Below are 19068 nucleotides of genomic sequence, written 5' to 3'. Positions count from 1 at the left end.
AGCCCCAAGTCCTGGTGCGCCGCACACCTGGCAGGGCTCCATTTATGGAGGGGGGGCACCTGTTCCCCCCAAGTTATGAGTCAGTCCTGGTGCCAACTCCCCCAAGCCCACCAGCATGTGGCCACTCACCCCTCTCCCCGCACTAGCCCTAGGGGTGCTGAGAGCCCGGTTACTGCCTGCAGGGGAGCGGAACAGTGGGGGCCAGGCAGGCGCCACTCACCGCAGCGCAGCACTTGGCTGCCAGAGAGCCGGGGGGCAGCATGGCTGTGACCCTCTCCCAGCCCAGCTCTGCAGGCGGCAGGTGAGTCCTGGGGCAGGAGAGGGGCCAGGCCAGCTCAGCTCGCTGCCTGTCCCTTGCATTCCTACCCCCTCTCCAGCCCGCAGCTCTGCCTGCCAGCTCCCCAGGACTGGCTCCGGTCTTTCTGGCAGCAGGTCCCAGGGCATGAAGTCACTGTCCCTGCTGAGCGGCTGTGACTCGCCCGGCTGCTGCGAGTAACGCGGGGAGTCTCTGGGCACCCTGCAGGGCTCTTGGAGGCTCAGGAAGGCAGCTAAGAGCTGGCGACTGGTGGACAGTGCTGCGCGTGCTGTAGGGCAGGGATGGAAGGCTGGGGTTGTGTGTTTGTGTTGTGCTGTGTGTGTAGGTACTGGAATGTGTGTTTGGATTATTTGCTGTGTGCGGCTGGATTGGGTTTGTGAGGTTGCTTTGTGTGTATGTTTTGTGTCACGCTGTGTGGGTATTTTGTGTTGGGGTTGTGTATTTGTGTTTTGTGTTGTGCTGTGCCTATATTTGGATTGGGTTGTGCTCTGTGTGTGTGTTTGTTGTGCTGTGTGTGTATTTGGGTTGGGTTTGTGTGGTTGTGCTGTATATGTTTTTGTGATGTGCTGTGTGTGTGGTTGGACTGTGCTGTATGTTTCCAGTCAGAAGCTTAAAATCTCTCTTTAATGTCTCCTCTAAATTGCCCCAGCTTCAGAGACCAGGAATTGGCCCCTCAGTAAGGCTATGAGATCCCGGCACCTAAACCGGGCTACTGGAGGCAGTGCAACAACAATCCTAACCCAAACTAAACACCTGCCCAGGAGGAGAGAGGATGGGAATAGGAAACACCTTTCCCCTCCACAGATATTTACTTATTTCTTATTGCTTTCAAATGCTGTCCAAAATGTATTTACTTTCTTTTTTTTTGGAAAGGTACTTTGTGCAAGAAGAAAAAAAATCAGGAGAAATGAGAACATAAGAATTGTTACCCTGTTGCAAACAGCATCGCTACTTATGCTGATTAATGTTGACAATTTTAAACGTTTCAGCTGTTTAAAGTCAATATGTAAAGACATATGTCATGGTTTTCAGTTTGGTTGGGATGCTTCCCAGTTTCTCTGAAGCCTGATATTTTTTTATAGACCAGGTAAATAACATGAGGCTTTTTGTCACTATTTTTAGATCTACACACAAGTTGTACAAACTTTCAGGCCAGAAAAAATTCTTTTTAACGGAATGCTGTGAATTCATATCAGAAAGTCTGGGTTATTATACACTGTGAGTTATAAGTGAAATTCCTACAAAGGAGGAGGCGTGGGAAAGGCACACCAAAGTTTCCAAGCTGTGGCCTGAGGTAAATAGCTTGTCATAATAGATTTTAGAAAATTAGACTAATGCAAAGCACAGAAAAAATATATAGAGGAAAGGACAAATGCATTCCCCTGGCTGTGAAGTTATTGAATGTTCAGGGCTAGAACACGCATAGCTGAGGGAAAGGTGGACATTTCCTTAGATTCTCTTCTACAAATCAGTCATTATGGATCCCAGGATGCAAACACATCTCTGCTTGCGAATAACTTTGGAGCCATTCCAATCTATTAATAAAGTACATATTATAAACTTTTAAAAGTTATATACTCTTCAGTGGATGGAACTGGCACAGTTCTTTTGATTTCTTTTCACAGTAACAATTTTTGGGCTCAATCCTCCACATTACAAGAATGATCTTTGCTCATGCAAGTAATCCTATTGACTTACCTTGACTTCATCTGGACTGCTGACGGGAGTAAGGAGTAGTCAGATGAAACAGGGTTTTCAGAATCAGGTCCTTAAACATGTCTCTGTCAGTTTTAACTTTTTCTTTTCAAAATATTCAAAGCAATTACACCTTGTTTAGTGATAATCAAATGCCAGTTTTAATTTTAAAGGGGAGAGAGCAGAGATGATGGGAGGTAAGGGGAGAGGAATGAGCAGAGGGCAGGGCCTTGAGGGAAGGGGAGGAGCAGGGGTATCTGGTTTTCAGAAATTGGAAAGATGACAACCCTAACTAGCCTCCCCACATACTAAGTGCTAACGGCCCCCCAGAGTTTTGAAATTCAGTCAAAAACCTCTGGTGGTCTGGCTTTGGCCCGCACTCCGCCTTTTGACTACCCCTGCAATAAGCCCTGGGTATATTACACAGAATTGTATGTGTTCATTGAACAGGGGCACTTGTGGTGTGAAAAAATGTTTCTCTGGAGTCTGGACCTTAACTAACCTTGACCAAGAAATCTGGACCTTGATTAAAAAATAATTAACTACCCTTGGCCTGACCAACCCAGGAACATTTGCTATGATTCCTTCAGCCTGAGAGAAGAGGGGAACCTTCACCCGCTCCTTCTTTAAGGCTCCAGTCCCAGGGCCTAGGCAGCCTCAGCAACCTGGGTTCCCTGCCAAAGCACAAACATCCACTCTGGGGCTGCCTCCTCTCTGTGGTGATTTCCTTTGTCCCACACATCTGTCTTGAAGACACAACCCCTTGAACAGGGTAACGCAGCCCCTGAGATTTCCTTACTCTGTCTCCAAGGGTCAGTGTTCCCTATTACACGGCTCAATGTCTTTTTATTTTTCTCCTTTTGAAAGTAAATTGTTGTATTTACTGTCTCTTCATATGACCCCTGGCCCTGTTGAATGCAGATGATTGGAAGTGCCTTCTCTTGACATTTCTGTTGTCATTGTATCCGTGTACAGATGAAGTGAGCAGACTGAATGCAGGATTCGTGATAAAGGAAAGAAAGACATTTCTGTGAAATAGCGATGTACTCTACATGCGTTCTGCTACTGATTTCATTGAGGGTTCATCCAGAGAACACTTCTGGCTTCTCCACTGGTCAGTTCTCAGCTCAGCATCGATATTAAACTATACTTGTAGATTGTCATGGAAATAAATATTGCATTGTGTGAACATGATCAATTTTACTGGGGTTTCTAGTAACAACTCAGTGATTGGTTACTTGTTTTAGCCGTATTGCTTCAGTGGAAACCCAGATTCTTATTATTCCTCCTCTTGTCATTATTTTCTATAAAATTCATTTATTGTCCTGGCAGAAATATTCATCCTCCACATTTATTGCAAATGTGGAATTCTTTTCACTCTTTGTTTAATTTCAGGTCTGAATTATGAGGGAGAATTTCCCATTTATCTCCTTGGATTCAATGAAGATTACAGATCTGAACTAGGTTTAGGAAAAACCCTGTTGCTCCTCTCAGAATATTCTCTTGCTGATTTTCCCTTTTTACCACATGCTCGATAGAACATTCAGTGTAAATCCCCACCACCACCACCATCAAACCGCCAGCCATACCCAGAGGTGGCCCACCCTTGTCTCTTGGTTTGTTCTATCTCAGTCTTTCCCCATGATGAACCCTGGAAACATCTGGCAAGAAAAACTTCCACTACGGAGAAGACTTTCAAAAAGGATTTAATATGAAAAAGGCAAAATTCAAGCTGAAGAAATTATAGGCATAAAAAAGCAGGAAACTTCCATCCCCCTTCAAACAATGGAAAATTATACAAAGAAAGTTTACGAATCTTTTCCAACTCCCACTTGTATTTCCTGCAACTTCACACAAATCCTATAAAAACACCTGCTTTGTCTATATACCAGGCAGGGACTGTCTCTAGGCTGTCATAGCAGACGGAGCATTTCTGAGAGAAAGAGGAGAAGCGTTTACATCAGCACAAGGTTATTTTTTCCAATCAAATTGTTCTGATATTGATCCCCCAGAGTCACCATGTTCCACATCATCATAACCTGTGTCTCCAGGAAGCGGAACCGGGGTTTCCCTGTCCATCCCAGAGACAACTTTACTCCTTAGCGAGTGCCGACTCCAACCTGAAAATCCCAAGGGAGACACATACAGTCAGTGGATCCAGTCTATGGTGATGTGCAGCAGCAGAGCAAGGTGGAGTTTACAGCAGTGGTTCTCAAACTTATTTGATCGCCCCCCCCCTTCTTTGTGTCCATGATAGTTGACACCCCCCAGCCCCACCACATAGGTACATACAACGATTCAAAAAATCAACATGCAACTCTCACTAAATATGAAAAGCAGTAGGACATTGAATCAAAAAGAGCCATTTAAGTATATAGCTCCCCGGCTGCCCAGCTCTGACGGCAGCACTACCGCCAGCAGCAGCGGAGAAGTGAGAGTGACAACACCATACTCTGCCATCCTCACTTCTGCGCTGCTGGTCGTGGGGGTGCTGCCTTCAAAGCTGGGTGGCCGGAAAGGAGCCACCTCTCTCTGCTCTGGCTTCTCATGCTGCCCCAGAATACATTTTATGTGCCACAGTTGAGAATCTCTGCTCTATAGTAATGGTTAGGAATTGTTCCGTCTTCTGGCGGCTCTATGATAAGTTCTAATCCATCATCTCTGTAAATAGTCTGGAAATTAAAACCTTTGGTTTACAGACCAGCTAACACTGCCAACACAGCTAACCTGTTACTTCATGTACAAAACCTAAGCACTTATTTAAGAACATCCACTCTGTCCTAACAATGAACATAAGCACGTTATTCTTATCAAGTACTAATCAATGCACATTTAATCACCACTGCACCTCTTCTGGGGTGTCCGATGGTGTCTCTGCTCATGGCAAAATCGGGAAGGGAGGGGTGATTTTGGCCAAGGACAATGGGCAAAGCCCAACTTTTACGGGATGTATCATGGGCTCTTTAACATTTGCGCAGCAGTAACAGGATTTTGATTCATAGGGTTCCACCCAAAAGATACACGCACAGTGAATTGGTGGGAATCCAGCACATCCAGGGCGTGGCAGCCACACAAGGATTGGAACCTAGAGGCAGAAGGATCCCAGGTATCTTGCTGGTTTGACCACAAAGTACCACCAGCAGGGACCCTGCTGTTCTTCTCCCCATTGCAAGCACTGAAGCCTCTGCTTTGAGGGAATGGAGATACGAGAGAAGGAAAGATTTTCTCACAAGGTGTTGGGGTAGCCAGGGATGTTCCCTTGCTGCGTACCCCACATTTCCAGCCCTCCCACTCTGCAGAGACAATGTGAAGTGTAAAAAGTTCTCCACTCACCTGTCTGGGAATCCCTGTCACTTGCCCCAGTGCCTTCCTCATCATTCTGCCCCAAAGCAGGGTCAACTTCAGAGTCAGACACTTCTCTGGCATCATCATAACCATCCCCTGTGACATCTCCAGGCAGGGCAGGGGCATCTGATGTGAAGATGTGAAGTAATTAAGAGAATAGTCACAGCAAAAGTAGAAATAAGCTACAAGCTGCAGATGCACTTGGCTTACTGGTCCCTGGGGATCTCTCAGCACTTAACTTCCACCCTCAGGGCAGTAAGAGGAGTCTCCTCTGGAACCTCAGACTGGGGGATTTCACATTGATTTCATACATTTCAATCACCATTTGAGAGGATCCTAGAGCTCCCAAATGAGCAGGGGGCTGGGGGGAGCTCTAGAAAGATGTGACTGGGATCTAGCCTAGAGGGGTTGCTCCACAAAGGCATTTGGTTACAGTAATTACACTGTGTTCTGCTGATAATATTTACCCCATAAACTGCCATCAGTGTCCAATGTACTGACACCACTGGGAGCTAAGCCAGCTAATAAGGGTGTGACATGGCCCTTTGGGTGTAAAATCTGCATGTCCCACCCACCCCCATGTCACAGTGTATATAAGCTGCTCTAGCAGAATCCCAGGAAAGGCAGGCAGGGAACATTGCAGCACTGATGACATCTCTGCTTTGATGTGCCCCTTTATAAATGGTGATTAACCCTAGTGATCATGGCAGTGAGGGTCACAGGGCAGTGACCTGAAGCAAGTACAGCATGGACAGCCCCTGAGTGAACTGCTCCTTCCATCCCTGCAATGAGTTTCTGTTATGACCTAGGGCAAAACATGCTTCCCTACCCCTGGGCCTCCACACAGTTTTTATAATGCACCTGGTCAGTGTCCCCAGCGTTACGCCAATAGAAAATATTGGTGGGGAACTTCATGGTTTTCTTAACACACCATTATTGTCCCTAGGGTGAAGTTGCTTCCAGGAGGTGGATTCTCTGCTCACCTCGGCCGTCTGGAGTCTGGGGGACATCGTTCAAGGCAGGCTCCTCCACGTTATCGTAATCCAGCTGAGACCCCCCTGGGGAAGCTCCCTCTGAAACAGCAAATGCCACACTCAGCCCCGGCACCAGCAGCCTCTCTTCAGCACAGGTGGCGCTTGTAACTAGAGCTGTTTATCTTGGCACGTGAGAGGGGAAGTCGCAGGGGCCCATGGTGAGAGGGCACAAGTCAGAGAACGACAGTAAAACAGGAGTCCCAGAAATAACTAGGGGCCAATCCTGTCCCTGCAGAATCCAACAGCAGCTCTTTTATGTGTTTCAGTGGGAGCAGGATCTGGGTTTGTTCTAACAGGCTGAGACATGGGAGCTGCCAGGCCAGAGCCGGCCTGTGTGAATCCAGCTGATCTCTGCAGACAGGTTTGAATTTTCCTATTACCCTGGGGAGGGGGAACCTCCCCTCTGCAGGAATTAAAGCTCCCACTGGGAGGTCACTGGCCTGATCCTTTGTGAGCTCCTGCTCTCCACTAGCCTCTCAGGCAGCCCAGGGCTCAGCTTAGCAGCGCTCCAGCTTCTCAGCAGAACTGGCTCATCTGCTCAGTGTCTCCTCCCCCAGCCACAGGCTAAACTCCCAAAGGGACCAAATTCATGGACTCCCTTGAGAGCAGCTGGGGTAGAAATGCTGCCCTGTTTACAGTTAGAGATGGGCCCAGGCCAGGAAGTTCACATCCAGGATTTTCCTTCAGCTTGTTATAATGACAGGTGCCAGCCCCAAAACTGAATTCCAGAGCTGGGGTCAGAATCTGAAAATTTCTCCTCCCACAAAGTTCTGGTGGGTTCAGATCAGTGAATTCAGCTGAGTCCATCTGTAATTATAACACAGGACAATTTTCTCATCTCTCCTACTGAACTGACACCTTCCATCCAAAGAGACTGACCCGTTGCCTCCAGCTCCTCACCTGGGGAGGTCACTGGGTGCCACTCCCAGGGGTGTGGGCTTAGGAGATGGTCATATGTTCCCATCCTGAGATTCTGGCAGAAATGCTGTTTAATGGGATTAGACCCGACTGTGTAAAATGGGAACCGTGTGAGGGCAAATGGCTGCGATTGCAGAAAGTGTCATAGAAATTCTGTTCTCTGCCCAGATTTGGGTCTCTTGGCCTGAGTCTGCCCCTCCCCCATTACCTTGTTCTGATCCAGGATCGTTTTCCCCCTCGCTGTCCCCGGTGTAATACTGCAGCTTCGTCACTGAGTCATCTGAATAGGAGACTGGAGAGACGAGAACCAGAAATTCATCACAGTGAGAATAGCAAAACTGTGGGACTGGGAACACACCCGCGGCCTGGAGCATGATTTCCGGTCTCAGTCTGGTTGTCCTTCTAGAGAAGATGCTGAATCACAGTGACTCTGAGCCGTGAGAGACTGATGCAGACTCCCCAAGAGAAATCTCCAATTCATTATGGAAAATGTGACTGACAGAATGATACAATCTGACCTGAAGGATGCTGGTAATTCACATACCCTGTGGGGTTAGTGAAGGGCACATCTCTGGCTTTGGTCCAGGGAAGTTCCACAATGGTCCTGGCCACCTCAGCCAAAGAGAAGACTCCTTCTTAAGGGCAAATACCCATCTCCCGCATTAATCATAGAATCGCAGAAGATTAGGGTTGAAAGAGACCTCATGAGGTCATCTAGTCCACCCCCTGCTCAAAGCAGGAGCAAGGTTTACTAAGCTTAAGCAAAATATCCACAGTGCTTGGCTTGGGTTAGCCCTAAAGAAGATCTAGAGCTTGCTTAGAAGTTCCCATTACTTTTTGAAACCTATTGGTGTGCGTGTGTGTTTCCCTGCCTTAACCTTGTAAATAACTAATTTCTTCTCCTAGTTAATAAATCCTTAGATAGTTTATTACAGGATTGGCTACAAGCATCTTTGGTGTGAGTTCTAAGGTGCAATTGACCTGGGAGAAGTGGCTGGTCCTTTGGGACTGGAAATAACCTGAATATTGTTGTGATTTTTGATGTAAGGGACCATCGAGCGCAAAGCTAAGCTCACCTAGCTGAGCAGATAGACTGGAGTACCCAAGGGGACTGTCTGTGACTTCATGGTTAGACTGTGTATAATGCCTGAGGAGTTTACACTTGTTACTTGGTGGGTAAAATCTAAGTACAGAATTCACAGCCAATCTGAGGTTTGTGCCCTGCTTCCTAACAGTCTGCCCTGAGCCTGGTACTCACGCACTTGAGCCACAGCAGGACAGCTTGACGTAGGCCAAGACAGGCCCAGAGCAGAATCTGTGATTCACTCTAGCTGTGGTGCTGGGGGATGCTCTGAGCACAGCAGAGCCCTTGGGCAGGATGTTCCCATCTGACACTGAGACAAAATGGCACAAAGGATAAAAGGGACAGAACTCAAAGTCATGAGGATCTCCTGGGCTGATCTCTCTGCTCCGGGGGCAGGAGGGAGCCAACCCAGCAGGCCAGTGGCTGTAGTGGGATGGGGACACAGAACATCCCCTGCCCCAATGCTCCAAAGCAGTTTTCAGATGATAGTTTAGCCTGGCCCCAGACAATCGCATTCTTGACCCCTCACTGGTTACACTCCAAAGCTGCAGGATTGGCAGAGTGATATTTACCATCCCTAGAATTGGTACTTATAGAGTATGATGGGAAGGAAGCCCATCTCCCTCAGTCTACATGGGTAACTGCTGGTCTCAACACAGCCCCAGCTCCTGCAACATTCACAGCTAGGGTTGGGAGAGACACAGAATTTTAGTTTGCTGGCCCTTGTAAAACAAATTTAAAAAATGATTTTGTGTTAAGCCCAAAATCACTTTTTTTGGAAATTTTGGCTAAGTTAAAAGTTTTTTTAAAAAGAGAAAAATGCATATTGAATGAAACAATTTTGGATTTTTTGACATTTTCAATTTTTTTTTAATTTTTATTAATACAGTAAAGGAAATTTGTAAATGAAAGATAATTGCAAATTGAAAAAAAATGTTCTGCGTAGAAAATGTTGAAACAAAATGTATTATGTGTGTCTGTATTTGGAACAACTTGGTGAAATTGATATGAATTTGTAAAATGTTTCGGTATCTCCGGGTCTGTATTTTTCACTGTTGTATTTGTGTGATGAGGAACGTGTGTAATCACTCACAGTCAGCAGCAACATTGAACTCTTATTTTGTCAGGAACTGCAAAACTACAGATGAACTGCCCAGTAGCAAGGGCGAAGCTGAACTAAACCCTGAGCAAATTCTCTTCCTTCTAGACAACAACTGGTTGGGTACTAAAAGCAGTGTTCCTGGTGAGTGCCTTCCCCTTCACAAAACTACAGGGCCCCCATGTATACATAACCCTCCTCCCTCCTTTAGCAACACAATCATCCAACCATAGTGAGTGTTCTCGCCTGTGTTGTGGTGTCTCTAGAACACTCGGCAGGGCAGGTGTCTTTGGTGACTGAAATTCAGCATGAACCCCTGGTGAGACAAGAGCATTGTCCCCTTTGAGTAGCAGCTTTGGTGAGCTCAGAGTGTCAGAGGCTGCAGGCTGTACCGATAATGAAGAATAAATGGTTGCCTCTATAGGAGACACATCTGACGGCTTCTCTGGAGTAATGTTTCTTGAAGATGAGCAGCTTTTCATCTAGTCAATGTAGTGATGCCAAACATGTCCACTGGCAATCTGGACCTTATATGAGCTGGAATCAGTGACCTCAATAACTGCTGAAGGAACCTACCTCCATAACTTCTACAAATACACTTTCTTATCGTGTGAAGGAGCCACAGGGTAGATGATAGGGAGGAATCCAGAGCATGATCCTACTTGTGTTCCAATTCCTCAGATAGATCATGGTTGAGATGGTCTTAAAACATTGTCCCATGAGTAGCTCGGCTGGGCTAACTCTGGTACTTGGGCATGGAGTGACATGTTGTGTAATGAGGAATCTGGCAAGCCTTGTCGGCCAGTCTCCCTTGATGATCCTCATTATAGCATCTTTGGTTGTCTGCACCATCTGTTCAGCCAGATCATTTGCTTGGCGATGGGATGGGACAATGGTGACAGCTCGAATGAAGTTGCTTTTGGTGAAGTCCTTGGACTCGTCAGAGGTAAAAGCAGTTCAATTATCAGATATGATAGTATCTGGTGACAAATGAGTCATGAACAATTGATGCAGAACAATGATCGTTGCAGTAGTAGTTAGCATGACACTCCACCATTGCATTTGTGGTGACATGACTGAAGGTGTCAAGTATCAGGGCAGTAGGCATGTTAGTCTGTATCCACAAAAACAACAAGGAGTCCCGCGGCACCTTAAAGACCAACAGATTTATTTGGGCATAACCTTGCATGGATGAAAAAACCTCACTTGTTCAGATGCATGGACTGAATATTACAGATGCAGGCATTATATACTCACACATGAAAAGACGGGAGTTACCTCACAAGTGGAGAACCAGTGTTAACAGGGCCAATTCGATCAGGGTGGATGTAGTCCACTCCCAATAATAGATGAGGAGGTGTCAATTCCAGGAGAGGAAAAGCTGCTTTTGTAATGAGCCAGGCACTCCCTATTCAAGGCCAAATTAATGGTGTTAAATTTGCAAATGAATTTTAGTTCTGCTGTTTCTCTTTGAAGTCTGTTTCTGTAATTTTTTTATTCAAGTATGGCTACTTTTAAATCTGTTATGGAATGTCCAGGAAGATTGAAGTGTTCTCCTACTGGCTTTTGTATGTTACCATTCCTGATGTCCAATTTGTGTCAGTCTGTGCAGTTTGGCCAATGCACATGGCAGAGGGGCATTGCTGGCACATGATGGTATATATCACAATGGTAGATGTGCAGGTGAATGAGCCCTTGATGGTGTGGCTGATGTGGTTGGGTCCTCACATGGTGTCACTAGAGTAGATATGGGAACAAAGTAGGCAATGAGGTTTGCTGCAGGAATTGGTTCCTGGGTTAGTGTTTCCGGTATAGGGTGGTGTTTACGTGACCATCACTTATTTGCACTATAGTGTCAGGGAAGTGAATCTCTTGTGTGGACTGGTCCAGGCTGAGGTTGATGGTGGGCTAGAAATTGTTGAAATCCAGGTGGAACTCTTCAAGGGCCTCCTTCCAGTGGGTCAACATGATGAAGATGTTATCAATGTAGCACAAGTAGAGGAGGGGTGCTAGGGGACCTAAGCTGAGGAAGCGCTGTTCAAAGTCAGCCATAACAATGTTGGCATACTGTGGGGCCATGCGGATACCTATAGCAGTGCCACTGACTTGAAGGTATAAAGTTGTCCCCAAATCTGAAATGGTTGTGGGTGAGGGCAAAGTCACAAAGCTCAGCCACCAGGTGTGTTGTGGCCTCATCAGGGATACTGTTCTTGACAGCTTATAGTCCACCCTCATGTGGAATATTGGTGTACAGATCTTCTACATCCATGGTGGCCAGTATGGTGTTTTTGGGAAGATCACCACTGCAATGTAATTTCTTCAGGAAGTTGGTGGTGTCTTGAAAATAGCCAAGAGTGTTGATAGCGTAGGGTCTGAGGAGAGAGTCCAAATAGCCAGATAATCCTGCTGTAAGAGTGCCAGTGCCTGAGATGATGGGGATTCCAGGGTTTCCAGGTTTATAGATCTTGGGTAGCAGATAGAATACCCCTGGTCGGGGCTCCGTGGGGTGGGGGGTGTCTGGGTAGATTTGTTCCCGTGCTATAGCAGGGAGTTTCTGAAGGTGTTGGCTTGTTATCGGAGAGAATTCCTAGATGTCTCTTATAGTCAGTACGAATCTCAAACACAGACTGTAAATGTAATTGTGGGATTTCTTGGCTGCAGCAATGGCAGTGAGATCATCTTTATCAATTTGTGCATAGTTTCTCTCGGATGATATAGGTGCCTCTTTTCTTTCTGGAAAGGGATGGCTGAGAATGGCGCCAACGCCATAATGTAATACATCATAGGTAATGATCAATGGCCTCAGTTTGTCATAGTGAATGAGGATGGAGTCAAATGTCAGTAACTTCTTGACATTCCTGAAGGCTTCTGTGTGCTGGCAAGTCCATTTCCTTGGAGTTCCCTTGTCAAGAAGGTGATGAAGATGTTCAGTAACTGTTGCCTTTTTTGGAAAATATGGTGGTGGAAGTGTTGCCTGGATTTGAGAGGTGTGTGTACCCCAGAATGTGATTAAGCTAATTGCAACCATATCATGTGCATTCAGCCACTATGACTTAATAAAATAGAAAACCACATAGTTAAGGGTTAATTTGAATAAGCAGGCTTCTGAAGGCAAGTCAAATGCTAGGTGTACACCAACAGTTTCTGCTAATCAGAATGGGAGGAGGGAAGAGAAAAAGTCAACAACTAAGACTGAAAGCAAATAAGTGGAAAAGAACCTTGAATCTGGGTGCCTTTGATAGAGAATCTTATTATGATTAAGATTGTTAGGAAGGTTTGTTGATAAATAGTTTATTGATGTTAGGAGAAAGAGATGACTCAGTAGGGGTCACTATGAGCTATGTGTTTTGTAAAAGTTAGTTATAAAGAGGACTAGAAATAGAATGTACTTTGGAGCAGTTCTTTGAAGGTGTCTATAATGGGGTTGGTACCCACCTGTCATGAGTGCCCCCTTCTGGTTGAGTGTGTCTGTGTTCTTTAGTTCTGGTGACCCCTTTCAGTGGTTCTCAGGTGGGTTTGTCAGTAACACAGCACTCCGGCCGAGTCACACTGTCTGCTTGTTAACCAGCATAATCCCCTTTCAGGTATATGGTCCACTGGGACCTATCTCACTACCCCTCTTCGGGTGTCTCTCTCTAGTCCTCCCTGGGCTTTGGTCTTTAAGTAGTTCAGACCTGGTATGGGGCTGTATCCCCAGGGCTTCCTCCCTGGAGATACTATCTTCCTGCAGCCCTCCCCAGGCTCAATCCCTACTCAGTCCTAGCAACCAGCCAGGAACTCCGTCAGTGCTGCCCCAGTCCCTGCTAACAAACTGTCCGTAGCACTGCTGGTCTTCCAGGCAGCTAGGACTGCAGTCCTTTCTTCTGCTCCAAGAAGCAACTAACTACTGCTCTGCTCTGTACCTCCTTTTATATGGACCTCCTAGGCCCTGACTGGCTGCAGCCAATCCAGCCTGTTTGGAGGACCACTCTACTGCTCCTTCTCTTCGATGCTTGTGGCAGAACCCTGAGGTCCCCAGCAAGAGGCCTTTGAGCCTAGTCCACCCCATCACAGTGTCCTAAGAGAGACATTTTTCCTGACACCTTTTCTCCCCAGCAGGTAAGCAACTGACCAATGAAGACCAGCTGTCAATTACTCAATACCTGCTCAGAATTTAGGTAAATGTTTGGGATGTTCTATTCCTATTTCTTATGTCTCTCTGTGCTTAAATTGAATAAAGTGTAGTTGTAAATAAGAGCATGCTTACTTGTATTCCTTTTCATCAGCTGGAGCACTATGTTCCCATTGAGTTATTCCTGATATTGCCTGCAGTGAAAAAGTTAAGTTATCACTGATGTGGGTTCTGAAACCCCTTGGTAACAGAAGTTGAGCAACCCTAGAAAATTTTGAAGTTCCTGTTTGGATTTTAGATCATGGATTGCCCGTACCTTGTTTTCTGTAGGGTGGATACCAGATGCATCAATAGCCCAAGAAGGTGACACTTGTAGCTCCAAATTCACATTTTTCCTTCTTGGTTCAAATACTTGACTTTGCAAATCAGCACAAGACTTCTTGAAGTTGCTTGGCAAGCTCAGCTTTGGTTGATACCATAATCAGGATGTCGTCAAAATATACTTATAGCATTTCTGGAAAGTAGAGTTCCCATGAACCATTGGAAAATTCCCAGTGAAATGGAAATCCCAAACTGGAGACCCGTGACTCAAAATTTTCAATGAGTGATCATCGTCTCTGCATCTGTTGCATCTTTGTCAACAATCACTTCTTACCTTTTTGGGCAAGATTGAGTTTTGTGAAGACTTTTCCTCCAGCAAGAACAGGGAGCAGTTGTTTAACAGCAGGCTCTGGGGAAGAATGCTGTTTAAGTGCCTTTTTCAAAGTGCACTTATAATCTCCACAGATTCTCACTTTGTCATTTGGCTTGAGTATGGATACTTGGTATAGCCCATTTCATATCTGTAGCTGGTTCAAAGCTTCCCTCTGCAATGAGACATTCTCATTCTATGTCAGTCTTTGGACATGGGGAAAATGCTACATTCCCAACCTTCATGTGAATTGGCACAACTGTCGGATCCAGGTGAAACAACTCTGGAGGTCCCTTGTAAGCTCTCAATTCTTCAGAAAATACTTGAGAGAATTCATCAGTGATCTTTCTTATTTACTCTTTGTTGATTCCCATGTTGATTCCCAGCTGTATTAACCAGTTCCTGTCTAAGATACTTTTATGTTGACTTTCTGTGATGATGAGAGGCAATTGAAAGAGCCATACCAAATATTTACATTACAGCTTCCATTATTGTCTTGAAGGCTGCAGAATGGATTTGACAGCTTGGGAGGACAATGCGAGAAAAACTGACAGAATGTGTCTTCACTGATAATCGACACTGCAGAACCAGAGTTGACTTCCATTTTGTAACTCATGGTAATTGATAAGCACTGTTGCAAATATTTCAGAACCTCAAGATTCCTTGTTGTGGATGGCTCTAAATGTAGTAAAGCTTCTTGATATCATTGTCGAAGGAAGCATCAAGTATGTTTGATGTGTGAGGATGAGAATACTGGTCATTGTCCTTTTGTTTCATGCTTTTAACCTTTGATTGGCAGACTCTCTCAACATGACCATTCTTTTTGCAGAAATGGTGCTTTGTGCCTTTGAATTTCCAAGAAGAGTGTTGATGCTGTTCCCCTTAGCCTGGACAGATGTGTAAGTGATTAATCTTGTCTGATGACATTAATGTGATTGAGTTCCCATTGTTCCACTGAGTTTCTCGATGACGATGATCTTTCTGATTGTGAAGTACAGCATTCATGCTGGTTGTCATCTCACAAATTTCCTCAGTGTGCAATGATGCTGTTTCGGCAGCCAAGGCCTTTTCCTGAGGGACGGTGAATGTCAAATTTGCCTCCGCAAGGAGATGGCATTGAAATGCTTTCTCCTGAACTCCACAGTCAAGGCGATCTTGCAGCATGTCGGTGAGAACATTACCAAAGTTACAATGTTTGGTGATGCGATGCAGTTTGGCAACATAGGCTGCGATGCCCTTGTCAGCGCAATGATTTCATTTATGAAATTGAAATCTCCAAACAATGACAGATGGCACAGGTGAGAAATGTGCCTTCAGCAAAGGTATGATTTTGTTGTATGTCTTGGTCCTGGGCAAAGCAGGTGCAATGAGTGATCTTATAATGAATGAAGTATCAGAGGGGTAGCCGTGTTAGTCTGGATCTGTAAAAGCAACAAAGAATCCTGTGGCACCTTATAGACTAACAGACGTTCTGCAGCATGAGCTTTCGTGGGTGAATACCCACTTCTTCAGATGCAAGTGGTGGAAATTTCCAGGGGCAGGTTTATATATGCAAGCAAGAAGCAAGCTAGAGATAACGAGGTTAGTTCAATCAGGGAGGATGAGACCCTGTTCTGGCAGTTGAGGTGTGAAAACCAAGGGAGGAGAAACTGGTTCTGTAATTGGCAAGCCATTCACAGTCTTTGTTTAATCCTGAGCTGATGGTGTCAAATTTGCAGATGAACTGGAGCTCAGCAGTTTCTCTTTGAAGTCTGGTCCTGAAGTTTTTTTGCTGCAGGATGGCCACCTTAAGATCTGCTATTGTGTGGCCAGGGAGGTTGAAGTGTTCTCCTACAGGTTTTTGTATATTGCCATTCCTAATATCTGATTTGTGTCCATTTATCCTTTTCCTTAGAGACTGTCCAGTTTGGCCGATGTACATAGCAGAGGGGCATTGCTGGCATATGATGGCATATATTACATTGGTGGACGTGCAGGTGAATGAACCGGTGATGGTGTGGCTGATCTGGTTAGGTCCTGTGATGACATTATAATCAAAGAGGCTGATAAAGGAGGTGCTGTTGTCATCATGAACAGGTCTGACTACCAAAAGGAGGCCGCCAGACAACTCTCCAACACCAAATTCTACAGGCCACTGCCCTCAGATCCCACTGAGGAATACACTAAGGAACTGAACCATCTACTCAGGACACTCCCTACACTAACACCGGAACAAATCAACATACCCTTAGAGCCCCGACCAGGGCTATTCTATCTACTGCCCAAAATCCACAAACCTGGAAATCCTGGACGCCCCATCATCTCGGGCATTGGAACTCTCACTGAAGGACTGTCTGGATATGTGGACTCTCTACTGAGACCCTATGCCACCAGCACTCCCAGCTATCTCCGTGACACCACTGATTTCCTGAGGAAACTACAATGCATTGGTGACCTTCCAGAAAACACCATCCTGGCCACCATGGATGTAGAGGCTCTCTACACCAACATCCCACACGCTGATGGAATACAAGCTGTCAGGAACAGTATCCTGATGATGCCACAGCACAACTTGTTGCTGAGCTCTGTGCCTTTATCCTCAGACACAACTATTTCAAATTTGATGACAATATATATCTCCAGATCAGTGGCACCGCTATGGGCACCCGCATGGCCCCACAATATGCCAATATTTTTATGGCTGACCTGGAACAACGCTTCCTCAGCTCCCGTCCACTCACGCCCCTTCTCTACCTACGCTACATTGATGACATCTTCATCATCTGGACCCATGGGAAAGAGACTCTGGAAAAATTTCACCACGATTTCAACAGCTTCCACCCCACCATCAACCTCAGCCTGGACCAATCTACACGGGAGGTCCACTTCCTAGACACTACGGTGCAAATAATTGATGGACACATTAACACCACCCTATACCGAAAACCTACCGACCGCTATGCCTACCTTCATGCCTCCAGGTTCCATCCCGGGCACACCACAAGATCCATTGTCTACAGCCAAGCACTGAGGTACAACCGCATCTGCTCTAACCCCACAGACAGAGACCAACACCTACAAAATCTCCACCAAGCATTCTCAAAACTACAGTACCCACACGAGGAAATAAGGAGACAGATCAACAGAGCCAGACGTGTACCCAGAAGCCTCCTACTACAAGACAAACCCAAGAAAGAAACCAACAGGACTCCACTGGCCATCACATACAGTCCCCAGCTAAAACCCCTCCAGCGCATCATCAGGGATCTACAACCCATCCTGGAGAATGATCCCACACTTTCACAGGCCTTGGGTGGCAGGCCAGTCCTCGCCCACAGACAACCTGCCAACCTGAAGCATATTCTCACCAGTAACTGCACACCGCACCATAGTAACTCTAGCTCAGGAACCAACCCATGCAACAAACCTCGATGCCAACTCTGCCCACATATCTACACCAGTAACACCATCACAGGACCTAACCAGATCAGCCACACCATCACCGGTTCATTCACCTGCACGTCCACCAATGTAATATATGCCATCATATGCCAGCAATGCCCCTCTGCTATGTACATCGGCCAAACTGGACAGTCTCTAAGGAAAAGGATAAATGGACACAAATCAGATATTAGGAATGGCAATATACAAAAACCTGTAGGAGAACACTTCAACCTCCCTGGCCACACAATAGCAGATCTTAAGGTGGCCATCCTGCAGCACAAAAACTTCAGGACCAGACTTCAAAGAGAAACTGCTGAGCTCCAGTTCATCTGCAAATTTGACACCATCAGCTCAGGATTAAACAAAGACTGTGAATGGCTTGCCAATTACAGAACCAGTTTCTCCTCCCTTGGTTTTCACACCTCAACTGCCAGAACAGGGCCTCATCCTCCCTGATTGAACTAACCTCGTTATCGCTAGCTTGCTTCTTGCTTGCATATATAAACCTGCCCCTGGAAATTTCCACCACTTGCATCTGAAGAAGTGGGTATTCACCCACGAAAGCTCATGATAATGAATGAAAAATATCTTGTACCCACAGACTGTCAAGAGAACAGCCTATTTTGGTTAGCAGCAAAGAATCCTGTGGCACCTTATAGACTAAGAGACGTTTTGCAGCATGAGCTTTCGTGGGTGAATACCCAATTCTTCGGATGCAAGTAGTGGAAATTTCCAGGGGCAGGTATATAAATGCAAGCAAGAAGCAAGCTAGAGATAACTAGGTTAGTTCAATCAGGGAGGATGAGGCCCTGTTCTAGCAGTAGAGGTGTGAAAACCAAGGGAGGAGAAACTGGTTCTGTAGTTGGCAAGCCATTCACAGTCTTTGTTTAATCCTGAGCTGATGGTGTCAAATTTGCAGATGAACTGAAGCTTTCATTGAACATGTTGATCATCCAGAGTTCACAATTTGTTTTTAAAATCCAACAAGATGAATGGCACGTCTCCCAGAAGGAGGTTAATTATCAATATAGTAAGAGCAGTTTCTCTTTGAAGTCTGGTCCTGAAGTTTTTTTGCTCTAGGATGGCCACCTTAAGATCTGCTATTGTGTGGCCAGGGAGGTTGAAGTGTTCTCCTACAGGTTTCTGTATATTGCCATTCCTAATATCTGATTTGTGTCCATTTATCCTTTTCCTTAGAGACTGTCCAGTTTGGCCAATGTACTTAGCAGAGGGGCATTGCTGGTATATGATGGCGTATATTACATTGGTGGATGTGCAGGTGAATGAACCGGTGATGGTGTGGCTGATCTGGTTAGGTCCTGTGATGGTGTCGCTGGTGTAGATATGTGGGC

General features: G+C 45.8%; 1 protein-coding gene and 1 long non-coding RNA gene across 2 annotated transcripts in view; one reads left to right on the top strand and one right to left on the bottom strand.

Annotated features, from left to right (window-relative positions):
• Positions 1-19068, bottom strand: part of LOC120371630 (antigen WC1.1-like) — a 198082-nt gene that overhangs the window by 109664 nt on the left and 69350 nt on the right. The window contains exon 12 of the mRNA XM_039487611.1: positions 4755-4759. Within this exon, the coding sequence (XP_039343545.1) occupies positions 4755-4759 (5 nt within the window). The remainder of the gene's footprint in view (positions 1-4754; positions 4760-19068) is intronic.
• LOC120404234 lies at positions 1498-3205 on the top strand. The gene is made up of 2 exons (XR_005597881.1): positions 1498-1610; positions 2987-3205. It is a non-coding gene; the product is annotated as an uncharacterized LOC120404234 (long non-coding RNA).

Source organism: Mauremys reevesii, linkage group 1, assembly GCF_016161935.1.
Source record: "Mauremys reevesii isolate NIE-2019 linkage group 1, ASM1616193v1, whole genome shotgun sequence".
Lineage (NCBI taxonomy): Eukaryota > Metazoa > Chordata > Testudines > Geoemydidae > Mauremys > Mauremys reevesii.
The sequence above is the reverse complement of the archived record's forward strand: the minus strand, read 5'-3'. Positions and strand labels throughout refer to the sequence as shown.